Source organism: Corythoichthys intestinalis, chromosome 20, assembly GCF_030265065.1.
Source record: "Corythoichthys intestinalis isolate RoL2023-P3 chromosome 20, ASM3026506v1, whole genome shotgun sequence".
NCBI lineage: Eukaryota > Metazoa > Chordata > Actinopteri > Syngnathiformes > Syngnathidae > Corythoichthys > Corythoichthys intestinalis.
Window position 1 is genome coordinate 19,006,025 of NC_080414.1, and position 24,794 is coordinate 19,030,818.

A 24,794-nucleotide genomic window follows, 5' to 3' on the forward strand; every position below is an offset into this window, starting at 1 on the left:
TACAGAGGCCTGTAATTGTCAACATGAGTAAACCTCAACCATGAGAGACAGAATGTGGAAGAAAAAAGACCAGAAAATCACATTGTTTGATTTTTAAAGATTTGCAAATCATGGTGGAAAATAAATATTTGGTCAATACCAAAAGTTCATCTCAATACTTTGTTATGTACCCTTTGTTGGCAATAACGGAGGCCAAATGTTTTCTGTAACTCTTCACAAGCTTTTCACACACTGTTGCTGGTATTTTGGCCCATTCCTTCATGCAGATCTCCTCTAGAGCAGTGATGTTTTGGGGCTGTCGTTTGGCAACACGGACTTTCAACTCCCTCCACAGATTTTATATGGGGTTGAGAGCTGGAGACTGGCTAGGCCACTGCAGGACCTTGAAATGCTTCTTACGAAGCCACTCGTTTGTTGCCCTGGCTGTGTGTTTGGGATCATTGTCATGCTGAAAGACCAAGCCATGTCTCATCTTCAATGCCCTTGCTAATGGAAGGAGATTTTCACTCAAAATCTCTCGATACATGGCCCCATTCATTCTTTCTTTTACACTGATCAGTCATCCTGGTCCCTTTGCAGAAAAGCAGCCCCAAAGCATGATGTTTCCACCCACATGCTTCACAGTGGGTATGGTGTTCTTCGGATGCAATTCAGTATTCTTTCTCCTCCAAACAAAAGAAGCTGTGTTTCTACCAAAAAAGTTCTATTTTGGTTTCATCTGACCATAACACATTCTCCCAGTCCTCTTCTGGATCATCCAAATGCTCTCTAGCGAACGGCAGACGGGCCTGGACATGTACTGGCTTCAGCAGGGGGACACGTCTGGCAGTGCAGGATTTGAGTCCCTGGCAGCGCATTGTGTTACTAATAGTAGCCTTTGTTACTGTGGTCCCAGCTCTCTGTAGGTCATTCACTAGGTCCCCCCCTGTGGTTCTGGGATTTTTGCTCACCGTTCTTGTTATCATTTTGACACCACGGGGTGAGATCTGCCATGGAGCCCCAGATCGAGGGAGATTATCAGTGGTCTTGTATGTCTTCCATTTTCTAATAATTGCTCCCACAGTTGATTTCTTCACACCAAGCGTTTTACCTATTGCAGATTCAGTCTTCCCAGCCTGGTGCAGGTCTACAATTTTGTCTCTGGTGTCCTTTGACAGCTCTTGGGTCTTGGCCATAGTGGGGTTTGGTGTGTGACTGACTGAGTTTGTGGACAGGTGTCTTTTATACCGATAACGAGTTAAAACAGGTGCTATTAATACAGGTAACGAGTGGAGCCTCGTTAGACCAAATACTTATTTTCCACTCTAATTTGAAAATAAATTATTTAAAAATCAAACAATGTGATTTTCTGTTTTTTTTCACTGTACATTCGATTGACTTAGGGGTTAGGCAACATGTTATCGATTCCTGCTCTGTGGCGGCGTGATTTTGAGTGCAAATGGTTTTCTGTGTGTGTGCCCTACAACTGACAGGCGACCAGTTAAGGGTGGAGTAAGTCTTTCAGGCCGAAGTCACCTGGGATAGGCTCCAGCACCCCGCAATCCTGACAAGTGGTGTTAAAAATGGATGGAAATGAAAAATAGGTTTCATTTTTTTTAGTCAAAATTCACAAGTAATCCTAAAGATTTATTGCTGTACATTCTTTTTTTAGTGGACATTTATAATTCTTATTTCTATTGATGTGTTATTTTGGGCAACTTTTCTATGAATATTAGCAACTTTTGTCAAAACAAAATGACTATTTAAAAAGTGTAGTAAAGTTTTAGTGGAGTAAAGCAATTAAACTAAGATTTAAGTCAGCTTCAAAGAATATAATATTAATAGGGCTGCAGCTATCGATTATTTACGTATTCGATTAATTTATCGATTAGTTAGTTCGAATAATCAGATTACGAATATCTAATGTGTTGCAGAATATATTTTAGTAGATATAAAACAAAGAAACAAGTGTCTATGCCTGCATTAACATTTATTTTGGGCTTGCTAAGATTGCGCTTTAAAAAATGCAATAAATGCCGATACAAAATAAAATTCCCATCCAAAATTGCACTTTCATTTCACAAGAGCAATAAATGTATTTATAATTAAATTAAAATAGCTTAGCCTGGTCTCAAGCAATATTAAAAAAAGAGGATCAAAGTACAACATTATACAAAAGAACAATTGGCTAACTTGCATAGCAAAAGTCAGCTAGTTTAAATGCTATAAAATGCTAAAAAAAAAAAAAAAAAATGATCCTAAAGCTCTTAACAAATCGTTTAAACACATGCAGTGATCTCTTCCCTTCTTCACGGTTAATTGGGACCAAAACACGGCACGATATGTGTGTGTGGGTGTGTGTGTGTGTGTGCGTTTAATGTATTTATTCAGATTCAGCATTGGAAAGAGAAACATATAAGACATGTATTTTCACTTTTTTCCCCCCTAAGTATAACTTTTAAAAAATATATCTGTATATATACATACATATATATATATACATATATTAATAAATACTTTTTAAGCACTTCAAATGTAATAATTATGACAAGTTTTAAACATGTTACTGTCCCATCGAATTATTTTCAAACAAGTATAAAGTAGTAGAAAAATGCTTGGCTTTATTGAATGCTTCATTGAGTGAGTCCACTCAAATCTGCTCAAGCTGCTCACTTACACACAATGAGTTGCCACAGCAACTGTTTAACAAGTTAAACGATGATTGACACATGCGGCGCTTTGAAGTTTCGGCTTCCAAACGTCTCAGGCAAGATCAAACCTAAACGTCGTCAGTCATCGTTAACTTTAGTAAGCAACTCTAGTGCACTGCCTGACAAAGAAAGCGGCAGGAGCGAGAGTTCGAGATCGGATCGGGACAGCCCTATAAATTACTGCATTTATTTATTTATTTATTTATTTTAATTTAAAAAATATCCACGATGGACTGAGGCCGCGAAGTTTGAAGCGCAAAGTCGCTAAAAAGAACTGCTAGATACATTTCTGAACTAAACTAACATATTAGCTCAAACAAAACTTACCTTATGTTGGTCTTAACAGGGAGCAGCTGCATTGAGACATGTTAGACAAGTTATGGCATATTCACTGTTGCCACTGGAGGGCAGTTCATCTACCCAAATTAATAAAATTAAATGCTAACGAAACAATTACGTCACTCTAAGGTCTAAACGAATCCTCAAAGCGGCAAACATTGATTCGAAGCTTTTTCTAATTGAATCACTCGATTAATAGTTTAAACTCTAATTACTAATTCTTCGACAACTGTAAATATTGTTTAGGGTAGGGCTGTCAAACATTTAAAATTTTTAATCGAGTTAATTACATCTTAAAATTAATCGTAATTAATCGCAATTCAAACCATCTACAAAATATGCCATATTTTTCTCTAAATATTATTAGAATGGAAAGATAATACACAAGACGGATACATACATTCAACATACTGTACATAAGTACTGTATTTATTATAACAATAAATCAACAAGATGGCATTAACATTAACATTCTGTTAAAGCGATCCATGGATAGAAAGACTTGTAGTTCTTAAAAGATAAACGTTAGTACAAGTTGTAGAAATTTTATATTAAAACCCCTCTTAATATTTTCGTTTTAATAAAATTTGTAAAATTTTCAATCAAAAAATAAACTAGTAGCTCGCCATTGTTGATGTCAATAATTACACATTGCTCATGTCATGGTGCTTAAACCCATAAAATCAGTCGCACCCAAGCGCCAGCAGAGGGTGACAAAACTCCAAAAAACACAAGTAACAAGTGGCCATGGCACTGTGCTGTCATTTTAACCTGTTTGTGCGGGGCATGTGCGTTAATTGCGTCAAATATTTTAACATGATTAATTTAAATAATTAATTACCGCCCGTTAACACGATAATTTTGACAGCCCTAGTTTAGGGATATTTTTATTTGTATTCATTATATGTATTTTACGTTTACGTGTGAGCACGATGTTTTTAAAAAATGACAACAACAAAAAGTTTAAAAATCTCCAATTTCCCTTTTCAGGACGGGAAGGATTACATTCCTCTGGGCTCTCGTTTAGAATATTCCAATGACAGCAAACCCATCCCAGAAAAGCCTTTTGCTGTCACAAATTTAAGGTAAATGAGTTTTTTCCCAATTCTTTAAAAAGAAAAATGAGCATGGTTATGTTGTGCAGTTACATGCGTGCCGCCGTGGACACGTTTGAAGAGATGCCCTGCGTTGACAAGCGTCTTGGATCTGAGGTGAAGATAAATGCGCATGCGCAAACACACACACAAACAAACACACAATTGAAGAGACCTTGTGTGCATTTCAGGAGGGCGACAGCGGAATGATCCTCCCATCAGAGGAGCTGCGGCGAGTGTCGTGGAGGAACAATGAAGCTCCGCGTCCCCATGGCGACGGGTTGGTCCAAGGGGGTTTGGAAAGGGTCATCTCTCCTCATCCTGACGACAACTCCCAACCGTTATGTTTTTAGAAAAGTGTAACAATTACAGCTTGTGGTTGTATTGGTACCTCGTATCGTGCTGAAAGGCAGAAAGTTGCTCCTTTTACACTGAAATTATATGCTGGATATCGAATTGTACCTCTACTTACGAAATTAATTGGTTCTGGAAGTAGTTTCGTAACTTGAAAATTCTGTAAGTAGAGACACGTTTTCCATGTAAAATTCAGACATAAATATTTTATAATTCATAATAATGCATCAAGACATGCAACAAATACATGCAAACCACTAATGTAAACACTCTTGTAAAGCTGTCGGACACGAGGGGCGAATGGAGACGCTGGGATGCACACATACAGTAGAGGTCCCTCTTAGATAATTGGATGCTAGAAATGCTGGGCAATAGCTAATGGTAAAGCAGTTATAATAAGTATATTACGTTCAGTAAAGGAGTTGCGAGTGCCAGCTACACTATATTTTGCCTTTCGTATCCTGAAATTTCTTTCATTACAAGAGGCAATATTTTCCTGTTAAGGTGTGTCTTAACCTCAAAATTCTGTATGTAGAGACCTTCGTAAGTAGAGGTACCACTGTAGCGTATATGTGTGAGTGGCTATGTCACAATTTTGTAGGATTTCATACAAAACATTATAGTAAAACATGTATGTGTATATTAAACAATGTTTACTAAAAGAATATTCATCATAATGCTGTAATGGTAAAACGCCCATTGAGACATGGTCATTTTTTAAAGGGAAAAAAAATCTTTTAAATGGGAAAAACGCCTTACGGTGTATGGTCATTCTTCTTCCTACCATACAAGGTCATATTTCATATTGTATATAAAAATAAAAAACACCTCATTATAGATGTTTTTGTAATGCCTTACTATACAGGGTCATGATTTTGAGGGGACAAAAACTTTTTTTAGGAGAAAAAAAATCACCTGACCATACATGACCATGTTATTTTTGTACAGTGGTATGAAAAAGTATCTGAACCTTTTGAAAGTTCTCACATTTCTGCTTAAAATCACCATCAAATGTGATCTGATCTTTGTCAAAATCACACAGATGTAAAAACTGTGTCTGCTTTAACTAAAACCACCCAAACATTTTCATATTTTAATGAAAAGATGCAAACAATGACAGAAGGGGGAAAAATAAGTCAGTGAACCATCACATTTAATATTTTGTGGCCCCTCCTTTGGCGGCAATGACTTCAACCAGACGCTTTCTGCAGCTGCAGACCAGTCTGGTAAGTCGATCGGGACTAATCTTGGCCCATTCTTCTCTACAAAACTGTTGTAGTTCAGTCAGATTCCTGAGATGTCTGGCAAGAATCACTGTCAAGAGGTCATGCCACAGCATCTCAATGGGGTTCAAGTCTGGACTTCGACTTGGCCACTCCAGAACATTGATTTACTTCTGCGTTTTGGATCAATGTCTTGTTGCAGCATCCATGCTCTTTTTAGCTTCAACTGTCTGACAGACGGCCTCAAGTATTCCTGCAAAACATCCTGATAAACTTCTGAATTCATTCTTCCATTAATGATTACAACTTGTCCAAGCCCTGAGGTAGCAAAACAAGCCCAAATCATCATGCTCCCTCCACCATGCTTCACGTTGGGGATGAGCTGTTGATGTTGGTGAGCTGTTCCATTTTTCCTCCACACGATATTGTGTGTTAATCCCAAACAATTCAACTTTTGTTTCATCAAGCCACAAAATATTTTGCCAAAACTTCTGTGGAGTGTCCAAATGTCTTTTTGCAAACATTAAATGAGCAACAATGAGTTTTTTTAGACAGCAATGGATTCCTCCGTGAAGTCCTCCCATGAACACCATTTTTGGCCATTGTTTTACATATAGTTGATGTGTGCACAGATATTGGACTGTGCCAGTGATTACTCTTAAGTCTTTAGCAGACACTCTAGGGTTCTTTTTTTACTTCTCCGAGTATTCTGCGCTGAACTCGTGCGTCAGCTTTGATGGACGGCCACTCCTTGGGAGAGAGGCAACATTGCCAAACTCTCCATTTACAGACAACTTCTTTTGACTGTCAATTGATGAATATCCAGACTTTTAGAGATGATTTTGTATCTTTTCCCAGCTTTATACAAATCGACAATCCTTGATCGCAGGTCTTCAGACAGCTCTTTTGACCGAGCCATGGTGCATATCAAACAATGCTTCTCATCAAGAGAATTCTTACCAGGTGTGTGTTTTATAGTGTGCAGGGCAGCTTTAAACCACTCATCAGTGATTGTGCACACACCTGACTTAAATTGTCGGTAAAAATTGGTTTCAATTGTTCTTTAAGTCTCCTTTAGGCAGAGGGTTCACTTATTTCTCCGTCATTGTTTGAATGCGATCCTCATTAAAATATGAAAACCTATAAATGTTTGTGTGGTTTTATTTAAAGAGCTGTTTTTACACCTGTGTGATTTTGATAAAGAGCAGATCACATTTGATAGTGATTTTATGCAGAAATGTGATATGTGGTCATTTATTAAGGGAAAAAAACAGCTTTACTATAAATCTTTTTTCTCAAGAACACCGCACTATATATGGTCATTTTTATGGAGGGAAAATGTCTTATACTGTACAAGTTTGGGAGTATGGAAGATTTTTCACACACAAATACCTTACCATAACATCGTCGTTAAAAAAAGCCTTACCTTACATGGTTGTTTTGTGAAAAATAAGCATGTTATAAATTGTCATCATTTAACCAAAAAAAAAAAAAATTTTTTTGAAAAAATATGACCATGGTCTTTTAAGGAAAAAAAAACCCTTGGTCGTCGTTTTTGACAACAACAAAAAAACTATATATGCTCAGGTTTTTCCCCCCCAACTACTATACACTGTACATATTTTTTAACAAAAAAATGGAACACTACAGCCTTAAAGAAAAACGCCATGAAGCTAACAATACTTGGTTTATGTAAAAAACAAAAAAACAAAAAATGCAATACTACATGGTAATTTTTTAAAGAAAAAAAAAACACCTTACTCAATTCACATTTTATATACAAAACATGACGCTGTATATCTTTCGGAATTCTTTATTAAAATACTGCTGTACACACAAATATTACAAAGTTTGAGACATTGTAACACAAAGGGCAAAAAAAAAAACATACTAAGATGTTGGTTGTGGAGTGTGTGTGAGGAGTGGGCAAGGGTGTGCGCGTGTGTGTCGGGGGTTCGAAAGCACCACATTCACCAAATATGTCTGGGTTAGTACATTATCTAACACAATCACCACCCCCACCAACTAGCCAATTCATTCCTATTTGGGTCTGATACAGGATAAGGGGGCTGGACAATCATGACCAATGACGGCCAATCACATTCAATTATCGGGATAGTACATATGAGGGGGGGATCCATCTTTTTCACCATTGTGTCTCTTCATTCCTGCTTACATTGGTCCACAGATAAGAAAGTTAGCCTCCCGCTTCGGCAAAAACTCACACAAAAAAAATGCTTTTTCTAAAACAAAAAAAAAAAGAGCGGGCGACATTCTGAAATGAGGCAGCTGCCAAACAAGGGTGGTGGGCTTGTCACCAAAGCGTCCGTTAACCTAAAGCAATTAGGACCACCCTTCCGAACCTTACCCCAGTGGTTTTTCCTATCCTTGGGCAGGGGTTGGGCGCCCAGTTTAAAAAGCTTCTAATAGAAAACGGCTGGTTCCACGTCATCAGAAGTCAATCTTTGTGTGTGTCTCTCTGTACACCTTGTATTCATTCACACATAAAAAAATAATCCCAGAAAAATTAAAATCTTAGTGCATCCTCTTGTGAAAAGTACCCACGATACGCCCTTACCGTCCCCCCCACACACACAGCGGTAGAAAGAAACAATAAAAGCAGGAAAACCTGTTCAAAAACCCTAAGGTTTGCATTGGTTTGTTCCCCAAAATTAAAAAAAAAAAATGTCATCATTCGCCATTCCGAGCGTCCGTCACTTATCCTTTTTCCAGCTTGCAGGTTTTTGTTGTTGTTTTTTTAGGAAACACTAAAAAAAATACACTTTAGAGGGGAAACAAAAGCCTTCCCGGGTGGACAGTGTATGCGACTGAGGCCTCCTGCTAAAAATGCTGATGTTGAAATGTCTCGCCAGTTCGCAGGCCCGCTTACCCGGTGGATGGCCCGCAGTAGTGCAAAAGTAGTGCGCCCGCCAGGCCGGTAGGGGGCCCCGCTACAGGTTACCGGAGGCGGCCGCCTGCAGCTCCTGGAAGGTGCTGTCGAAGCAGCGCTTCAGGTCCGAGTAGGTCACCACCAGTACGCTCTTTTCGTCCCGTGACACCAGGCTAATCTTTTCCGGACCGCCCGCGTCCAGCTAGCAAAAACAGTCAAATGCAAAAACTTGCTAATAGCGCAAAAATGTAAACTCGAGAGGGTAATTTGTAACGAAAAAGTGACCGACTTTGTTGAGACAAGAGACGATGTGGCTGAGGTCGATCCACGGCGTCCCGGATTCGGTCACCTGGTGGAAGAGGTGGTCCCGGAAAAGCTTGAGTAGGTATCGGTCACCCGTCTCCGACCACGTGGGGTCCTTCTGGAACCTGTGATTTACAAGCCACGTCACTTGTTAACGGTTCTATGATCACGGCACAAATAGAGCTTGCTAATGGGGCGGCGGACTCACTCGGGCCTCTCGTTGATGGTGCCCAATTTGGCTAACAGGCGGAAGAGGCGGCCATTTTGCACCTCCTAAAAAGCACAGACATTGTCCTTTAGATGCTATTAACCTGGTTTGCATGCAGACTTTTTCTTCATTCCACACAAGCTAAAGGATGAACTATTTACAAGTGATTCGATTATTACGATCTGGTGTACGTTTAATCGGAACGTCTGTTTTACAGACATATGATAAATATCACCTTATTCTGCAGTTGATTGCAGTTAGAGTTCATTATTCCATGCCAACATATACATGAAACGGTTATAATTTTAATCGATTTGGAAAAGGGAATACAGGTAGTCCCCAAGTTACGAACAACTTCAGTTCCTATGCTGGTGACATAACCCCAATTTCTGCACAAATCGGAATTAACCCTTTAAGTACCCCTAGAATCTCAAAATAACTATCCAAAAGCATGTAACGTATTGGCCAGAATATAAGATGGCCCTGATTATAAGACGACCCCCTCTTTTTCAAGACTCAAGTTTGAAAAAAGACTTTTTGAACTACAGAAAATAATTACAGTACATCTGAAACAAATGATTATAACAATACATTTGAGAGAAAAAGCATGTTACTTTGCCTCATTCAAATCTTAATATTAGGGCTGCCAAAATTATCGCGTTAACGGGCGTTAATTAATTTTTTAAATTAATCCTCGTTAAAATATTTGACGCAATTAACGCATGCACTGAATGAGCCGCTCTCGCATTGCCTCAAACAGATTTCAATGACGCCGTTTATGGACATTAAGAGTGAAGAGAATGCCACCGGCCGCTTGGGGGCAGCGCAGCACCGTTCCATACTAATGTTATTCCTTCTAATAGTGGGAGAATTAGTAGTTGTGAGACGTTTATGCTGTTGCTTTGTGCTCCACACATATTTCGCTTCAATGATATCTGGCGCCATCTAGCGTCGTGAATGGGTATAATGTGTAGACCCCGAATATAAGACGACTCCCACTTTTCAGTCAAATTTCACTGCAAAAAACACGGTTTTATATTCGGGCCCATTCAGTATTATACGTAAGTGTACTGTATCTCTTTCTCTGTATCTCTCTCGCTCAAATGCACTCTTCCTCGCGTGTGCGTGTACGCTCTTCTTTGTGTGCGCAAATACATTCTTCCTCGTGTGTACATGCTCTCTTACCCGCACCCGCGCCAAAATAAAAACAGGCATCACAAAACAAAAGTCAACATTATAATCAAATACATATTTCGCCAAAGGTCAGAATGATCATATTGATAAAATTAAGTAAAAAAAATAAGGTACTGTGAGGTACTGTTTACGCGACTAAAAAAAACAAAACAACTGGAGACAAAATGGTGGACGGGACTCCGGCATCGTTAAGTCAAAATCATGCAAGTCGGGTACGTTGTAACCCGGGGACTACCCCTGTAATTCATATCATTCCGATTCAGCTCGTTTGTGCCGATTCAGGTGTTTATACAGAGTACTGGTATTCGGTTTGGTCATATTCCGACAGTAAATGGAATATTTGGCTCCATTAACCAGTCTACTATCAGCGTATAAAGTTTTGGCATGAAAGTTTTCTATTTTGTAAGGCGGTGTGATTTTCGAAGTGGACTATTTACACCATTGGTGGTGCGCTGGCGACCTCTGGTGGTACGCAAAATAATGAACGAAGTAATACGTGCATAATGTAATCATGGTTTGTGACAATGAATATTAGGGTTGTTCCGATCATGTTTTTTTGCTCCCGATCCGATCCCAATCGTTTTAGTTTGAGTATCTGCCGATCCCGATATTTCCCGATCCGATTGCTTTTTTTTTTGCTCCCGATTCAATTCCAATCATTCCCGATAATTTTTCCCGATCATATACATTTTGGCAATGCATTAAGAAAAAAATGAATAAAACTCGGACGAATATATACATTCAACATACAGTACATAAGTACTGTATTTGTTTATTATGACAATAAATCCTCAAGATGGCATTTACATTATTAACATTCTTTCTGTGAGCGGGATCCACGGATAGAAAGAGTTGTAATTCTTAAAGGATAAATGTGACTTTGTATATTGTGACTAAATATTGCCATCTAGTGTATTTGTTGAGCTTTCAGTAAATGATACTATAGCCATTTAACTGTTCTGCCCAAATGCATGATGGGAAGTGCAACCATGACTGTGCGTAGTGGTACCAATTGATATATCTTCTCTGCGTTGGGAAATAACATAGCGTGTTAAGAAAAAGATCAACTACTACCTTTCTTCCCCACATTGCGTCCCACGATATTTCTAATCAGTGGGAGAGGGATTGTAAGGCTTTAGCCAACTAAAAAAAGGCTCCAAAGGCTGCCAAAATTCACTCTACTCATTTAACGCTGCCTTTTAGCTCTATATATAGGTAAAACGGCGGGATTATAGATTGAACGCGACAATGCGTGAGTGAGTCATGCAGCGCATGTGTTAACTGCGTTAAATATTTTAACGTGATAAATTTTTTAAAAATTAATTACCGCCGTTAACGCGATAAATTTGATAACACTAATTTAAGCCTAAACTAAAGACTCTGGATGAGTGTAACATATTATGTCTGTAACGTTAAATACAGTTAGGAAACGATTTAATTAAAAAATATATATATATTAAAAAAAGGCATGTTCGATATTTTTTTGCCGATTCCGATACTTTGAAAATGACGTGATCGGACCCGATCGCCGATCGATCGGGACATCTCTAATGAATATAGCATTGTACTTTTTAGGAATATGATGTGCTGTACAACAAGCCTTCATATGAAAGTGTGGAATTGTATTGGACCATTGTGCAAAACCAGTACAGTGATCCCTTGTTTTTCGCAGTTAATAGGCACCAGAATCCGCCGCGGTAAGTGAAAAACCGTGAAGTAGCGCCCCCCACAACCTCCCCCAAAAAATAAAAATAAATAAATTGTGTGTGTTCAATGTATCTATTCAGATTTAGCATTGCAAAGTGACACATATAAAACATGCTTAATAAAAATAAATTCATCAAAATATTTTTTTTTGAAAACCTGTTTATATATATATATTTTGATAAATTGTTTTTGAGCACTTCAAAAGTAATAATTATGATAAGTTTTAAACATGTTACTGTCCCACCAAATTATTTTTAAAACAATAATAAAGTAGAAAAATGCTTGTTTTTATTAAATGCTTCATTGAGTAAGTCCACTCAAATCTGCTCAAGCTGCTCACTGACACACGATTTGTCACAGCAACTTTTTAACAAGTTAAACGATGATTGACACATACGGCGCTTTGAAGTTTAGACTCGACTTCCAGGCATCTCTGGCAAGATCAAACCTTAATATCTGTCGATCATCGTTTACTTTAATAAGCAAATTCAGTGCACTACCTGACCTAGAAAAGGACCAGGAGTGAGAGTGAGACTATGGCTACGTTCATACTACAGGTCTTAATGCACGAATCCGATTTTTTCGTGTTTTTCCGACTCGAGTGAGGCATTAACTTGACGGTCTGAACGTGACAAGTCGCATAGAACGGGACCATTTCAAATCCGATCTGGGTCACTTTCGTATGTGGTCTAAATCCGATCTGGGCCACATTTTTCCAGACTGTCGCGGCGGTCTGTACTGTCCAGTCCCGCAAATCGGATTTAATGCAGCAATTACGTCATCAAATAGCGAGAGAGTCGTTACCGTAGCGATGCACCTGTGCGTTATTAGCGCCTAGCTTGCAGTGAACACTGCTTTTGGGAAGGGCTGCGCTTGACAACAGTCATAAAAAATAAAAATGGGTTGAGGATAAGCCTGAGAATGCTCAGTTTTCTCTCTGTTCCAAGTGAGCAATATTTCAACATTGCCTCCACGGCCGAGAGTCGGGACAAACTGCCCGTATGTGTGTGTGACGTGCACGGACAGTGCGTGCATGCTATCGATCCATATAAACTTTGAATATAAGCCTAAACGGGGATTATTTATGTCTGTTATTTGTGTCCACCTTTTGAAAAGCAAAATATGATATCCCTGGAATGATGGATGACGTCTGTCATTTGTTTTGATGCTTCTGCGCATGCGGGTCTTCTTGCTTAGCGCGTGTCCGACTGCGAATTAGTGCGCATGCGTAATACTTGAACGGTCTCAATGGATAAAGGCAGTCTGAACGGGCACGCCAAAAAAACGGATATGACAAAAAATCGGATTCGTGCATTAAGACCTGTAGTATGAACGTAGCCTATGTGATTGGATCGGTTATTTATTTTCTAATTTAAAAAAACAAATAAAAATCCGCAATGGACTGAGGACACAAAATTTGAAGCGCGAAGTAGCGAGGAATCACTGTATATATAAAATTATATAAATTAAATTTATGTAGTATCATGAACATAAATGAGTATAAATAGTCAAATTGATGTATGGATTAGAATTTAAATAAGTAATTAAATTGATTAAAATTAATTTTATGTTGATTTTGTGAGACTTGAACCCGGGCTGTCTGAGTGACATCCTTTGAATTAAAGTCGGGTAAGTGAAATGAAAAAAAATGTACATATTGTGGGAAATGTAAAAATGACATCATTACAACTATAATAAAGTGTCATGATATAAGGAATATTTTGGAAGGGGTAGATGTTTGACCAACACTTTTTTTAAAATAATGTTTTTGTATTAATGACTACACTACACGACAGACTAGACCTTGCAGCTTTTCCTCCACCAAACACCAAGCACAAGTTACCTTGGCCAGGTCCTCCTCGATGACATCGTTCCTCATCTGCGACGCGTCTAGTTGCGTGTAAAATCGGGCTCCTATCATCGGCATGATGTCATTGACGCTGCGCAGGCGGGACTGTTCAGTCAGCAGGTATCTGGATGTATGGGAAGAACATTTATGTCACAATACTGGCAAATTTGAACGTGAAATGTGCCGTGACTTCAAAAATGAGGTTAGGCGGAACCCATTTTCTTACAGTATAAGATTTTTGAGGTCTGATGAATAGTTGATAGACACCAGCTCCATGGCCTTCTGCAGGTTCTCCCTCTGAATGCCGGCTAGCGAGTTACAGGCTAGCGCCAGCACGACTTTTCCCAGCGACACCAGGTCAGCTTGCTGAAAACAGAGACGTGGTTTGAATCCCTGGTGGTGCCGACCATGTGTGAATCGGCCGTCGGGCGGTACCTGGTATTGCGGCATTAGGGCCATGTGGTTTGTTTGGCTGTTGTCAAACGTTAAGACGTCAAACACGCCGACACAGTTCACACGTAACCTGCACATAAAGAAAAATAAGTACTGTCAATAGTTTTGACAGTTTGATGAACTGTGGAGCAGCCAATGAGTTGAAAAGTTTTTTTTCCCTTATATTTTCAAACATATGCGACTCAAGACTTCTAATCGACAATTTATGCAGTTATGTTTGTGCAGCACAACACCCACCGAGTCTTGCCCGTGATGAGGATCTTGCTGGGGTCCATAACCCGGCACGCCAACCCTGCAGTGTGGATGGTACGCAGGGCCGAGCTGAGCTGGACGATGTAGGCCCAGATGAGGGACTCGGGCAGCAGGCCAGCGTGCTGTCGTGGCGGGGGAGGTTCGTGTTGTCCTGCACGCACGAACGCACGCACGCACTTTTATCGTGCCAACGCAGCTTGTGAATGGGATGACATGCAAACCGACAACTTCCTTATCTGGCCGCAGAGAGCTTTTCCACTCATTATTTATTGTAAGTTAGAGTAGTGTGGTTCTCAAAAGCACTGAGAGGAAACAAGACAATTGCATGAATAAATGAAAACAATGAAAAGGTAGCTCGGCAGCAACCATAGTAAGGATAAGCAGTAGTAAAAAATAGATATTTTGATATACAGTGCTTAACAACTCAGGAAATGTATCAAATTCGCCATAGCTCACAATGTAGGGTATTTTTTTGAAGTATATAAAATTGAAAATATTCAATATATGAAATTTTAAAAAATACTCAAGTGCCTCTTAAGTGAATTTGGATTATAGAACAGAAACACTGACAGTAACATACAGTAGTAGAAGAATAAGCTTTGTTGCTATAACTTGCTTTTCCTGTGAGTGCTCTTCTATTTCTCATCTATGAATGTTCCTGACATCAGTACGTGAATATTCAATTGTTTTGAGAGTTTAATAAAAAAACAAAATCGTGATTGCCATTATTACATCTGTGGCATTGTATATTAGAATTAAGCTAAAAGGTTTTTGGAAGCACATGAATATGAAATGCATTTTAATGCAGAGAGATATTTGCCATTAATCACATGCTTTTACCGTCCAATACGTGTCCTCAAAGTAACTACGGTGGTATGAAAAAGTATCTGAACCGTTTGGAATTTCTCACATTTCTGCAGAAAATCACCATCAAATGTGATCTGATCTTTGTCAAAATCACACAGATGAAAAACAGTGTCGGCTTTAACTTCAACCACCCAAACATTTATAGGTTTTCATATTTTAATGAGGATACTATGCAAACAATGACAGAAGGGGGGGGGGGGGGGGGGGGGGGAGTGAACCATCACATTTAATATTTTGTGGCCCCCCCCTTTGGAAGCCATAACTTCAACCAGACGCTTCCTGAAGCTGCAGATCAGTCTGGCACATCAATCAGGACAAATTTTGGCCCATTCGTCTGTACAAAATTGCTGTAGTTCAGTCAGATTCTTGGAATGTCTGGAATGAATCGCTGTCTCTTGGCCACTCCTCAACATGTATTTTGTTCTTCTGAAATCATTCTGAAGTTGATTTACTTCTGTGTTTTGGATCATTGTCTTGTTGGACCATCCATTCTCTCTTTCCATCAGACAGACGACCTAAGGTTTTCCTGCAAAACATCCTGATAAACTTTTGAATTCATTCTTCCATTAATGATTGCAAGTTGTCCAGGCCCCGTGGCAGCAAAACAGCCCCAAATCATGATGCTCCCTCCACCATGCTTTCACGTGGGAATGAGGTGTTGATGCTGGTGAGGTGTTCCATTTTTCCTCCACACGACGTTGTGTGTTGCTCCTCTTTCACAAAATATTTTGCCAAAAAGTATCCAAGTGCCTTTTTGCAAACATTAAATGAGCAATTTTGAACAACAGTGTCTTCCTCCGTGGAGTTCTCTCATGAACACTATTCTCGGCCACAGTTTTACACATAATTGATGTGTGCACAGAGATATTGGACTGTGCCAGTGATTTCTGTAAGTCTTTAGCAGAAACTCTACGGTTCTTTTTTACCTCTCTGAGTATTCTGCGCTGAACTATTGGAGTCATCTTCGGTGGACGGCCACTCCTTGGGAGAGAAGAAACAGTGCCAAACTCTCTCCATTTGTAGACAACTTCTCTGACTGTTGATTGGTGAACATCCAGGCTTTTAGAGATGGTTTTGTACCCTTTCCCAGCTTTATACAAATCAACAATCCTTGATCGCAGGTCTTCAGACAGCTCTTTTGACCGAGCCATGATGCACATTAGACAATGCTTCTCATCACTATAATTCTTACCAGGTGTGTGTTTTATAGTGTGCAGGGCAGCTTTAAACCACCCATCAGTGATCGGGCACACACCTGACTTAAATTGTTTGGTAAAAATTGGTTTCAATTTTTCTTTTTAAGTCTCCTAAGGGAGAGGGTTTACTTACTTACTTTTCCCCCGTCTGTCATTGTTTGCATGCTATCCTCATTAAACTATGAAAACCTATAAATGTTTGGGTGGTTTTAGTTGAAGCAGGCACTGTGTTTTCATCTGTGTGATTCTGACAAAGATCAGATCACATTTGATGGTAATTTTACGCAGAAATATGACAAATTGGGTCAGATACTTTTTCATACCACTGCATTTAATTTGATGTCAACTAGCAAATTGGTGACTTTTCCTGTGTGTTGTTGTTTGCTACACTGTTCCCATTTTGGGTAACAACTTACAGCACCTGCCTAAAGATCGCTTTCAGCCACAGTTTCCCCCTCATGTCCATGTTTCGATAAAAGACGAAAATGAAAATCGAAAGCGTCCCTAACTTTGTGTGCTGCCCGCTGCCTTCTATATCAAACGATATGCATGCTTTAATTGGTTTTAAGTGTCTAAGCGAATGACCTAATTACCGCCTGTTAGTGGGTCATCAAAACAAGTGTGCCAAGCCCCTCCCCTTCCCCCAAAAAATCCACTTTAAGAGGAAGAGCAGCTCACCCCACTTTCTCTTGGTGAAATACGAGTCGGCTGCTGGGTCGTTAAAATGTCTGCTGAACATGGTTTCTGCACCCGCGTGGAAGTCATAGGAGAACACCAACGCTTCATGGGAGCACCAAAAATGGGAATATCAATGAACATCATTCGTTTTACAGTTAAACAAAAATAGTTTGTGTTTTGGTACACCAAAAATGTTCACAAGGCAATGTCACCTACAGCACGTTACAATATCATGAATTTAGAACATTATAAATTCATTAAAAAATATAGAAATGTTTTTAACAACAAAAATTGATGATAATGAAAACACAAATCTACATTCTCCTGCTAAATTTTACAAAATTTTATTGTGTTTTGGGGCATTACTTAACAGAGTAATTGTTTAGTTCAACTTATTTTAGCAAGGAGCTGCTAACATTAAGTAGTATGCATGAATTATGACTGGAATGAAAATGACCTGAGAAGACTCCTTACAATCTCAATTATTTATCTTTAAAAAGTAGGAAGTAGTTCCATCTCAATTTTATTGTTCTGTGTTCATTTTTTTTGACTCACAGTGGTCTCCAAAGGCCTTTGTGGTGAAGACCTCCCTCAGGGTGACCGAGTTGGAGTGCTGGATCTTCTTCCACATGTCCACCAGCATCATGCATTTGGTGTTTACGAGGCGGAAGCCTGAACACGATAATATGAAATAAACCGAACATATATTAAACACATATTATAAACAAACATATAGAGCTGGGTTTCCCCAGAAAACTTGCAAAGCCTGGTAGTATATAACCCCCCCGGCAGCTTATCATACTTTTGCGAAAAAAAATAATTAAAATGTTGACAGGAATTTTGAAACTCCGATAATTATGTGTTAATATGGGCCATTTATCAACAATACTCGAATGTCGAGTTTTACAAAAAAAGCAGTTAAGGCTTCAACAACTAATCGGTTCATAAATTTGTTACCAATTAATTTGACAATCTTTTTTGCCGGCAGCTATGAGTAGTCCCGTTTGGGTCCTTGTTTGTATGTAATGTGAGGCTGCGCGAGCACCAGTGATTAGAGTAAGCGAGAGAGAGTTCACTGCTGCAGTGTCAATAATATAGGTGTCGAGAGTTATTGTTTTTTGTGTTGTTAGAGCCAGTGTGCCTCCGTCAGACGTGAGTAAATGAAGCCAATTGTTTATATTTCTTGTTTATGAGACGTTACTACTTATCGCGGAGAGCTAAGCTAGTTAGCGATTATGCTAATCAGTGTCTTAAGTGTTCCGTTTGTATCGTTTTGGAGAAGCATATTAGCACTTGAGTTATTGTTAAAGTTGTCTCATTTCTTTTTATAAAAAAAAACGCACACATAAACCCATTTATATAATAGGTTAGAGCCTTTCAACACAAACTCCCATTCAAACTGTAAATTGTCATACAAGAGAGTGTGCTTTCAAATTGGATTTGGATTGTATCTATGAACAACTGTTTGATATAAAAAAAAACTGATTCATTACAGTCAGCTTCCTCCTAATTTCATTTTGTTGTTTAGTTTAAAGAAAATAAATGAGTCATTGACACAATTTATATCAGCGCTTCGCCAACAAGAAAAAAAATGTCAAACAGCAGCACTTTTTAAATTTGATGGAACAGGACTTTTGTCTGATTTGCGTACCGATATTTGGTTTATACTCAGAACCCTTATTAAAAACTTCACCAAGTTTTATGTACTTAAAACACTACAGTTGTAGACTACAGTTAAGTCAGAAAGCTGTAATAAAATTTTAAAGGATATAGTCATCCATTTTGTCTTTATTGTTACTTACTACATGCTTAAAACTACAGGTAATAGAAAAAAGTGACATTTATCCGATTAATCGTTTACAAAAATAATCGTTAGTTTCAGCCCTTAAAACAGTTTCAACATACTTTTAACAAACATAACTACATGCAATTCTGTGCAATAGCAGAGAGCTGGAACGGGTTAGTTTACATGCCGGACATAACATGTCACCATTTCACTTTTAACCGAATCACTAGATTTGGTTAAACTATGAATATTATGTATACAGTGGCATGAAAAAGTATCTGAACCTTTTGGAATTTCTCACATTGCACAAACTCTATTCTTGGCCATTGTTTCACATATAGTTGATGTGTGCTCAGAGATATTGGAATGTGCCAGTGATTTCCGTAAGTCTTTACAAGACACTCTAGGGTTCTTTTTTACCTCTCTGAGTATTTTGCGCTGAACTCCTGGCGTCATCTTTGGTGGACGGCCACTCCTCGGAAGAGAAGCAACAGTGCCAAACTCTCTCCATCTGAAGACGACAACTCTGACTGTCGATTGGTGACCATCCAGACTTTTAGAGATGGTTTTGTATCCTTTCCCAGCTTTATACAAATCAACAATCCTTGATCGCAGGTCTTCAGACAGCTCTTTTGACCGAGCCAGGATGCACATCAGATAATGCTTCTCATCAAGACATGCTTACCAGGTGTGTGTTTTATAGTGGGCAGGGCAACTTTAAGCCACTCATCAATGATTGGGCACACACCTGACTTAGAATTTTGGTAAAAATTGGTTTCAATTGCTCTTTTAAGTCTCCTTAGGCAGAGGGTTCACTTAATTATTTTCCCCCCTTCTGTCATTGTTTGCTCAATGCCTCATTAAAATATGAAAATCTATAAATGCTTGGGTGGTTTTAGTCAAAGCATACACTGTATTTTCATCTCTGTGATTTTGACAAAGATCAGATCACATTTGATGTTGATTTTATGCAGAAATGTGAGATATTCCAAAAGGTTCAGATACTTTTTCATATCACTGTACTTTTTTGGCACTGTTTTATCTATTCAGGGAAATTAGAGAAGCCTGCTGTCCCGCCAGGGTTATAAAGCACTGTAAGGTGATGGTCTCATTAGGCTATCTAATCACCGTGTATCCTCCTTAGGCAGTATGGCAGATCGTCTTTGCTGTTGACTGCCTTGTAGCAGGACGTGATGTAACTGAAGTTGCTGGTCTTCTGCATACGGTTAGGTGGAGGCAGCGCCTCCAGTGGAAACAGGGTGTGGTAGCTGTCCACTTCAGATGGAACGTCTGCACGAAACAGGATGCCATTTCTCAATTAAACAGCTTTCATTGCTTTGCTGCAGATGAGATTCAGAGGCTCTACCTGAGTTTTCCGAATGGTCGATCTGAGCCATGGTTATCAGGTGCCTGTTTATTAACTCCTGTGGGATGACGTAGTAGGTCATAATTCGGGGTACAACAGTAAGTGGTGATTGGTCAATACCTGTCGGAGTTCATCAGCCATAAAGAAAGACGGCGCATTGGCTTTGGGCTGCATGTAGGCCACGTGGGGTGCAGTGGGGGGATAGATATGGTAGGTAGGAAACACCTGCAGTGAAACAAAAAAAATTCAGCTTCCCATTTATTGCGAAATGAAAACTTAAGAGAGCGAATCAGTCTCTGACTGAAAGATATTCTGCATCAAGATTACCAAAGTTTAAAACGATTAATTGATAAGGTATTCAAATGAGCAAACCATGCCAGCCATTGGCGCAGGTGTGTTGTCCGTGAAGAAGTAAGTGGTCCCCCCGACAGTCTCCTTCTGGATGATGTGAGCGCTCTGGTCAGCTGCCGTGGTGGGCACCATGTAGTTGACCGGGTTGGGCGTGTGGCTGCGGCGGCGCGGGGCGGGCGAGGTGTGCGGTGTAATTTTTGGCGAGTGAAGGGGGGACGATCCCGCCGATAAGGACATGCCTGAAATCAGAAAATTGGTGGGTGTTTGAATTCGGAAGAGTATAAAAAAGGTCAAATACAAAAAAAAAAAAGAGACAACACCTGGAACCAGAGATGCCGCGGTGGAGCTGCTGATGCCCGGGTGGGCAAAGATAGGTGAAGGGAAGGCCTGGACAGATGATGGAGCCATGGTGGCCATTCGTGGAGCTCCCTTAGGGATAAACTCACTTGCTGTCGGATTGGGCGCCTAGAAGAAAAAGTGGGTTACACATAGGCCTGTCGCGATAACAAATTTTAGTGTGCGATAATTTATTTAATAAATTCTTGCGATATGCGATATTATTGCACCCCACCCAATTTTTAAAAAATAAATAAAAAATTTACAATAACACTGAGAATACAGTATATATTAATAGATCATGTACACCCATTTAAACGCAATAAATGTTTACTCTTAAATTTAAAAATAATTTTTAGGAAATCACAACTAAAACAATAGACCATGCCTCTTTTAAGTAAAAGACAACAATATTAATACTGCACAGAAACAGAGAAGAAATCAAATGTGTTTTTTAAGAAAAAATAAAATTCCACTTAATAATTTAAGCATCTAGGCAAATGAAAACGTTTCCCCTCATAGCTTCTGCTATGGCGTTCCATGCGTAATACAGTGGTACCTCTACATACTGAGTTAATTCGTTCCAGGAGCTTGTTTGTAAGTCGAAATGGTCGTATGTCGAGCAGTATTTTCCCATAAGAATACATTATAATTCCAATCATTCGTTCCACAGCCCAAAAACCCACACTACATCCTAAATAAATACTGCTGTTACTATTGCAAATAGCAATTACAAAGAGCAAAACAAATAAAATATTAATAAAAATCAGAATAACAATAATATAATAATAGCAATAATAACAATAATACAGTACCTGTAATAATGTAACGAATCGGCTTCTAATGTGGCGGACTTTTTTTGCTGTAACTGAACGCACCGCGGGGCTGACGGTGAGCAAGGGAGCGCTATTTTACTTTCTGTTTCGATCCTGGCGTCAACAGCAGTGGACACTCGGCGAGTTGATGGAATAAATGATTTGAAACCTGACGAAGCTGGCGATTTCTTAGGCGATGTTACCACAATAAGAACCGTCACCTTAACTTATAAAGACCGGCGAACGGAGGGGGACCGCCGGCCGAGATCGGCATTCTACGACCCAGTTCATGGATGCACACACCATGCTTATATTTTGCTATCTTTCACATCTTCATTTCAATGGTAAGCGTCACATTTTCTTTTTTTCTCCACCTGCACTAAACTTAAACTGCACTAAACTAAAAACAGAACTAAAATGCATTTTGCGTAGTTGGTAACAAGGAAGCCGAACTTTTAACAGCACGTCAGCTACACGCGCGCACGCAGGTGCACTCGAGGCGATAAATCGCAGCGGAAAAATTATCGCCTTCATTTTTATTTACCGTGCGATAAATGGAATTATTGCATATTGCGACAGGCTTAGTTACACACACAAAATCCATCTTACTTTGATGGATGTACAAGGCCTATGATGACTTCTTATGTCAAGGTGTGATAAATCCAAGATGTTTTGCAACTGCATCATAAACAATGAATCCCGGCATCATTTTTGCTCACCTTCCTCCGTTGAGAAATGCCGAGAGCACCAAAATCGCTGAACAGTGATGAAGTGGGAGAGTTGACAGGGTCTACATGGAGTAGTAAAAGAAAATTTTAAAAGATTTTTTGGAAGGAAATTGGGGCAATGCTGGTTTTACCATGAGAGCTGTGGCTGAAATTCTTGGCACCATCGTTGAGCAGACTAGGAGAGCTGCTGCTGGTAGTAATTCGCTGCCAAGAGAAATCGAGAAGCATTCAAAACAAGGATTGTATATCGTTTTAACTACAAACTGTACTTGATTGCATGCTGCAATACCTGCATCATGGAGTATTTCGATTCTGCTGGACTTCCAAATCCATTCACTCCAATAAAACTGCTGCTAAAGTAGGAATTGGTGAGGTTAGCGTCACTCAGACTCGCTCCCTCCATCCCTGGAACTGCGAAAAGGCAAGGAAGGGTGAATTTCGGACTTTGAACTAGAAAAAAAGATGCTGCAAAGTCAAGTGAACGTTCCACAGTAAGTGTAACCAATCACAAGGCTCAATAAGAAAGAATGTAAACAGTTCCACAAGTGCAAGTCGTTGCGATAATAAACGACGCTGCGGTTTAGCGTTAAGTTATTTGACAGTTTACCTGGTCGTTATTTTTGATGCGAAAATAACTATTCCCGGTGTAATTGTACCAGCGAAAATGGGATACAAACAAAAACACCACCTCGTGGAGGGCTAGGTTAGCTGCGTTACGTTAGCAACACAGCTACAATTCACAGACGCCATGTAAACAAACAAACTAAATATGATAAAATCCTACACATATTCATACTGGTTTTAGTCGGTACTTATTGTAATATAATTGAAGTCTAATTAGTCTGGAAAATCCTGGTTAGAAGCGACGCGGCGCTAACATTGACTGCTTTCTTTCCACTCGCAGCTGTCAGACTACCAGGCCTCCATAGCGTGAGAGGCAACAGGCTATTACATCTTCATTTCCACAACAACAGTCACGTCACTGTTAAGTAGACACCCAGTGAGCTCCACAGAAGAGTAAATGTCGCCGCAGAATCGCATATGACAGGTTACTATGCTCTAAATTGTTTGAAAGACGACGAGGCCTCACTGAATCCCCGGGCTAAATTTTCAGTCAAGCCCGAGCAAGGTCCTCTTAAAGTCGGTTTATTCCCCAAGTGAGGTCCCGGCTCTGAAGTAAAAGCGTTACTCACTGGCAAGCAACGACCCGTCCAAAGAGTTCCCCGCGGGTCCCATGGCTTCATTCTTCTTGGGCACACCGGTTCCTCCTCCTCCTCCGCCGCCGCCGCCGCCGGGGCAGGAGGCCGCGGAACCGCCGAGGGAATACCCTCCTGGAGTCCCGCCGCCCCCGGATAGAGACAACGGGACGGGGCTCAGGCTAGCCATGGACGGATCCTCATGCAGGAACTGGCACTCGTCTCCATAGAAGCACGTTTTGTCTTTCGCGTAGTAACGGCAAAACTTCACCTTGACATTGGGTATCCCAGCACCCCCGAGCGGAGCAGCTGAAGCTGGGAGTCCGCTGTTCATGGCGCCGCCACCGCCGCCGTTGCTGCCGGAAGACACTCAAACATAGAGAGACGCACAGGGCCAGCGAGCTAGCCAGGCTCGGCTAGCCTGCAAGCAAACCTTTTCCGCGGACTAAAATTCACCTCCGCTATGGCATCGGGACCACTTCAAAATAGCGCTGCGGTACTCACGTCATCACGCTGGGGTGCATGTTTGCCTTCCGGACTTAGATCATTGCACGCGCGAAGCAGCGATCGCTGGGGTCGCCATCCATGCAGACGTTTTTCTTTGCTAATATCAAAGAAGAAAAAGTGTAGCCTGTTGTTGTTTTTGCTCACTGGCAGGCTGCCTGCCTTGCTCTGCTTGGGAGCCGCGTTGCATTGTGGGTCAGCGCTTCTCTATGTGCAGACAGGACTTGCTGCAAGTGCAAGCTTCACTGTTTTGCAGGGAAAATTCTTTTCCAGCATGAAAACATATTACAGAAGCAAATGAATCGAGAGAAGTAGTAGTAAGGCAAGGCAAGGCAAATTTATTTATATAGCACAATTCAACACAAGGCAATTCAAAGTGCTTTACATCACATGAGTACACACAGTAGTAGCAGCA

General features: G+C 40.0%; 2 protein-coding genes across 2 annotated transcripts in view; one reads left to right on the forward strand and one right to left on the reverse strand.

Annotated features, from left to right (window-relative positions):
- flt1 (fms related receptor tyrosine kinase 1) overlaps window positions 1-5,288 on the forward strand; it is a 65,512-nt gene extending 60,224 nt beyond the window's left edge. Inside the window, exons 27-29 of the mRNA XM_057824190.1 lie at window positions 4,020-4,114; window positions 4,174-4,240; window positions 4,315-5,288. Of these exons, the coding sequence (XP_057680173.1) occupies window positions 4,020-4,114; window positions 4,174-4,240; window positions 4,315-4,476 (324 nt within the window). The 3' untranslated portion in view covers window positions 4,477-5,288. The remainder of the gene's footprint in view (window positions 1-4,019; window positions 4,115-4,173; window positions 4,241-4,314) is intronic.
- Window positions 5,289-7,497: 2,209 nt separating this feature from the next.
- pan3 (poly(A) specific ribonuclease subunit PAN3) lies at window positions 7,498-24,560 on the reverse strand. The gene is made up of 19 exons (XM_057824192.1): window positions 24,380-24,560; window positions 23,873-24,231; window positions 22,969-23,090; window positions 22,811-22,883; window positions 22,671-22,741; window positions 21,121-21,265; window positions 20,822-21,039; window positions 20,570-20,674; window positions 20,450-20,507; window positions 20,212-20,373; window positions 17,853-17,969; window positions 17,298-17,399; window positions 14,542-14,707; window positions 14,287-14,374; window positions 14,078-14,217; window positions 13,846-13,975; window positions 9,102-9,166; window positions 8,880-9,018; window positions 7,498-8,792 (listed from the first exon to the last, which is right to left on the reverse strand). Exons 1-19 carry the CDS (start codon window positions 24,397-24,399, stop codon window positions 8,652-8,654), a joined length of 2,421 nt encoding a protein of 806 aa, XP_057680175.1. The 5' UTR covers window positions 24,400-24,560; the 3' UTR covers window positions 7,498-8,651.
- Window positions 24,561-24,794: the final 234 nt, after the last annotated feature.

What these genes read in the sequence shown, in the direction of transcription:
- pan3 (XM_057824192.1), bottom strand. Translation starts at nt 24,399, where the DNA reads ATGCACCCCAGCGTGATGAC. An exon ending in TTTCAGCCACAGCTCTCATG is followed by an intron (nt 22,742 to 22,810) that starts GTAAAACCAGCA and finishes TACTCCATGTAG; the next exon opens with ACCCTGTCAACTCTCCCACT. An exon ending in TTTCACCAAGAGAAAGTGGG is followed by an intron (nt 14,708 to 17,297) that starts GTGAGCTGCTCT and finishes TCGTGCGTGCAG; the next exon opens with GACAACACGAACCTCCCCCG.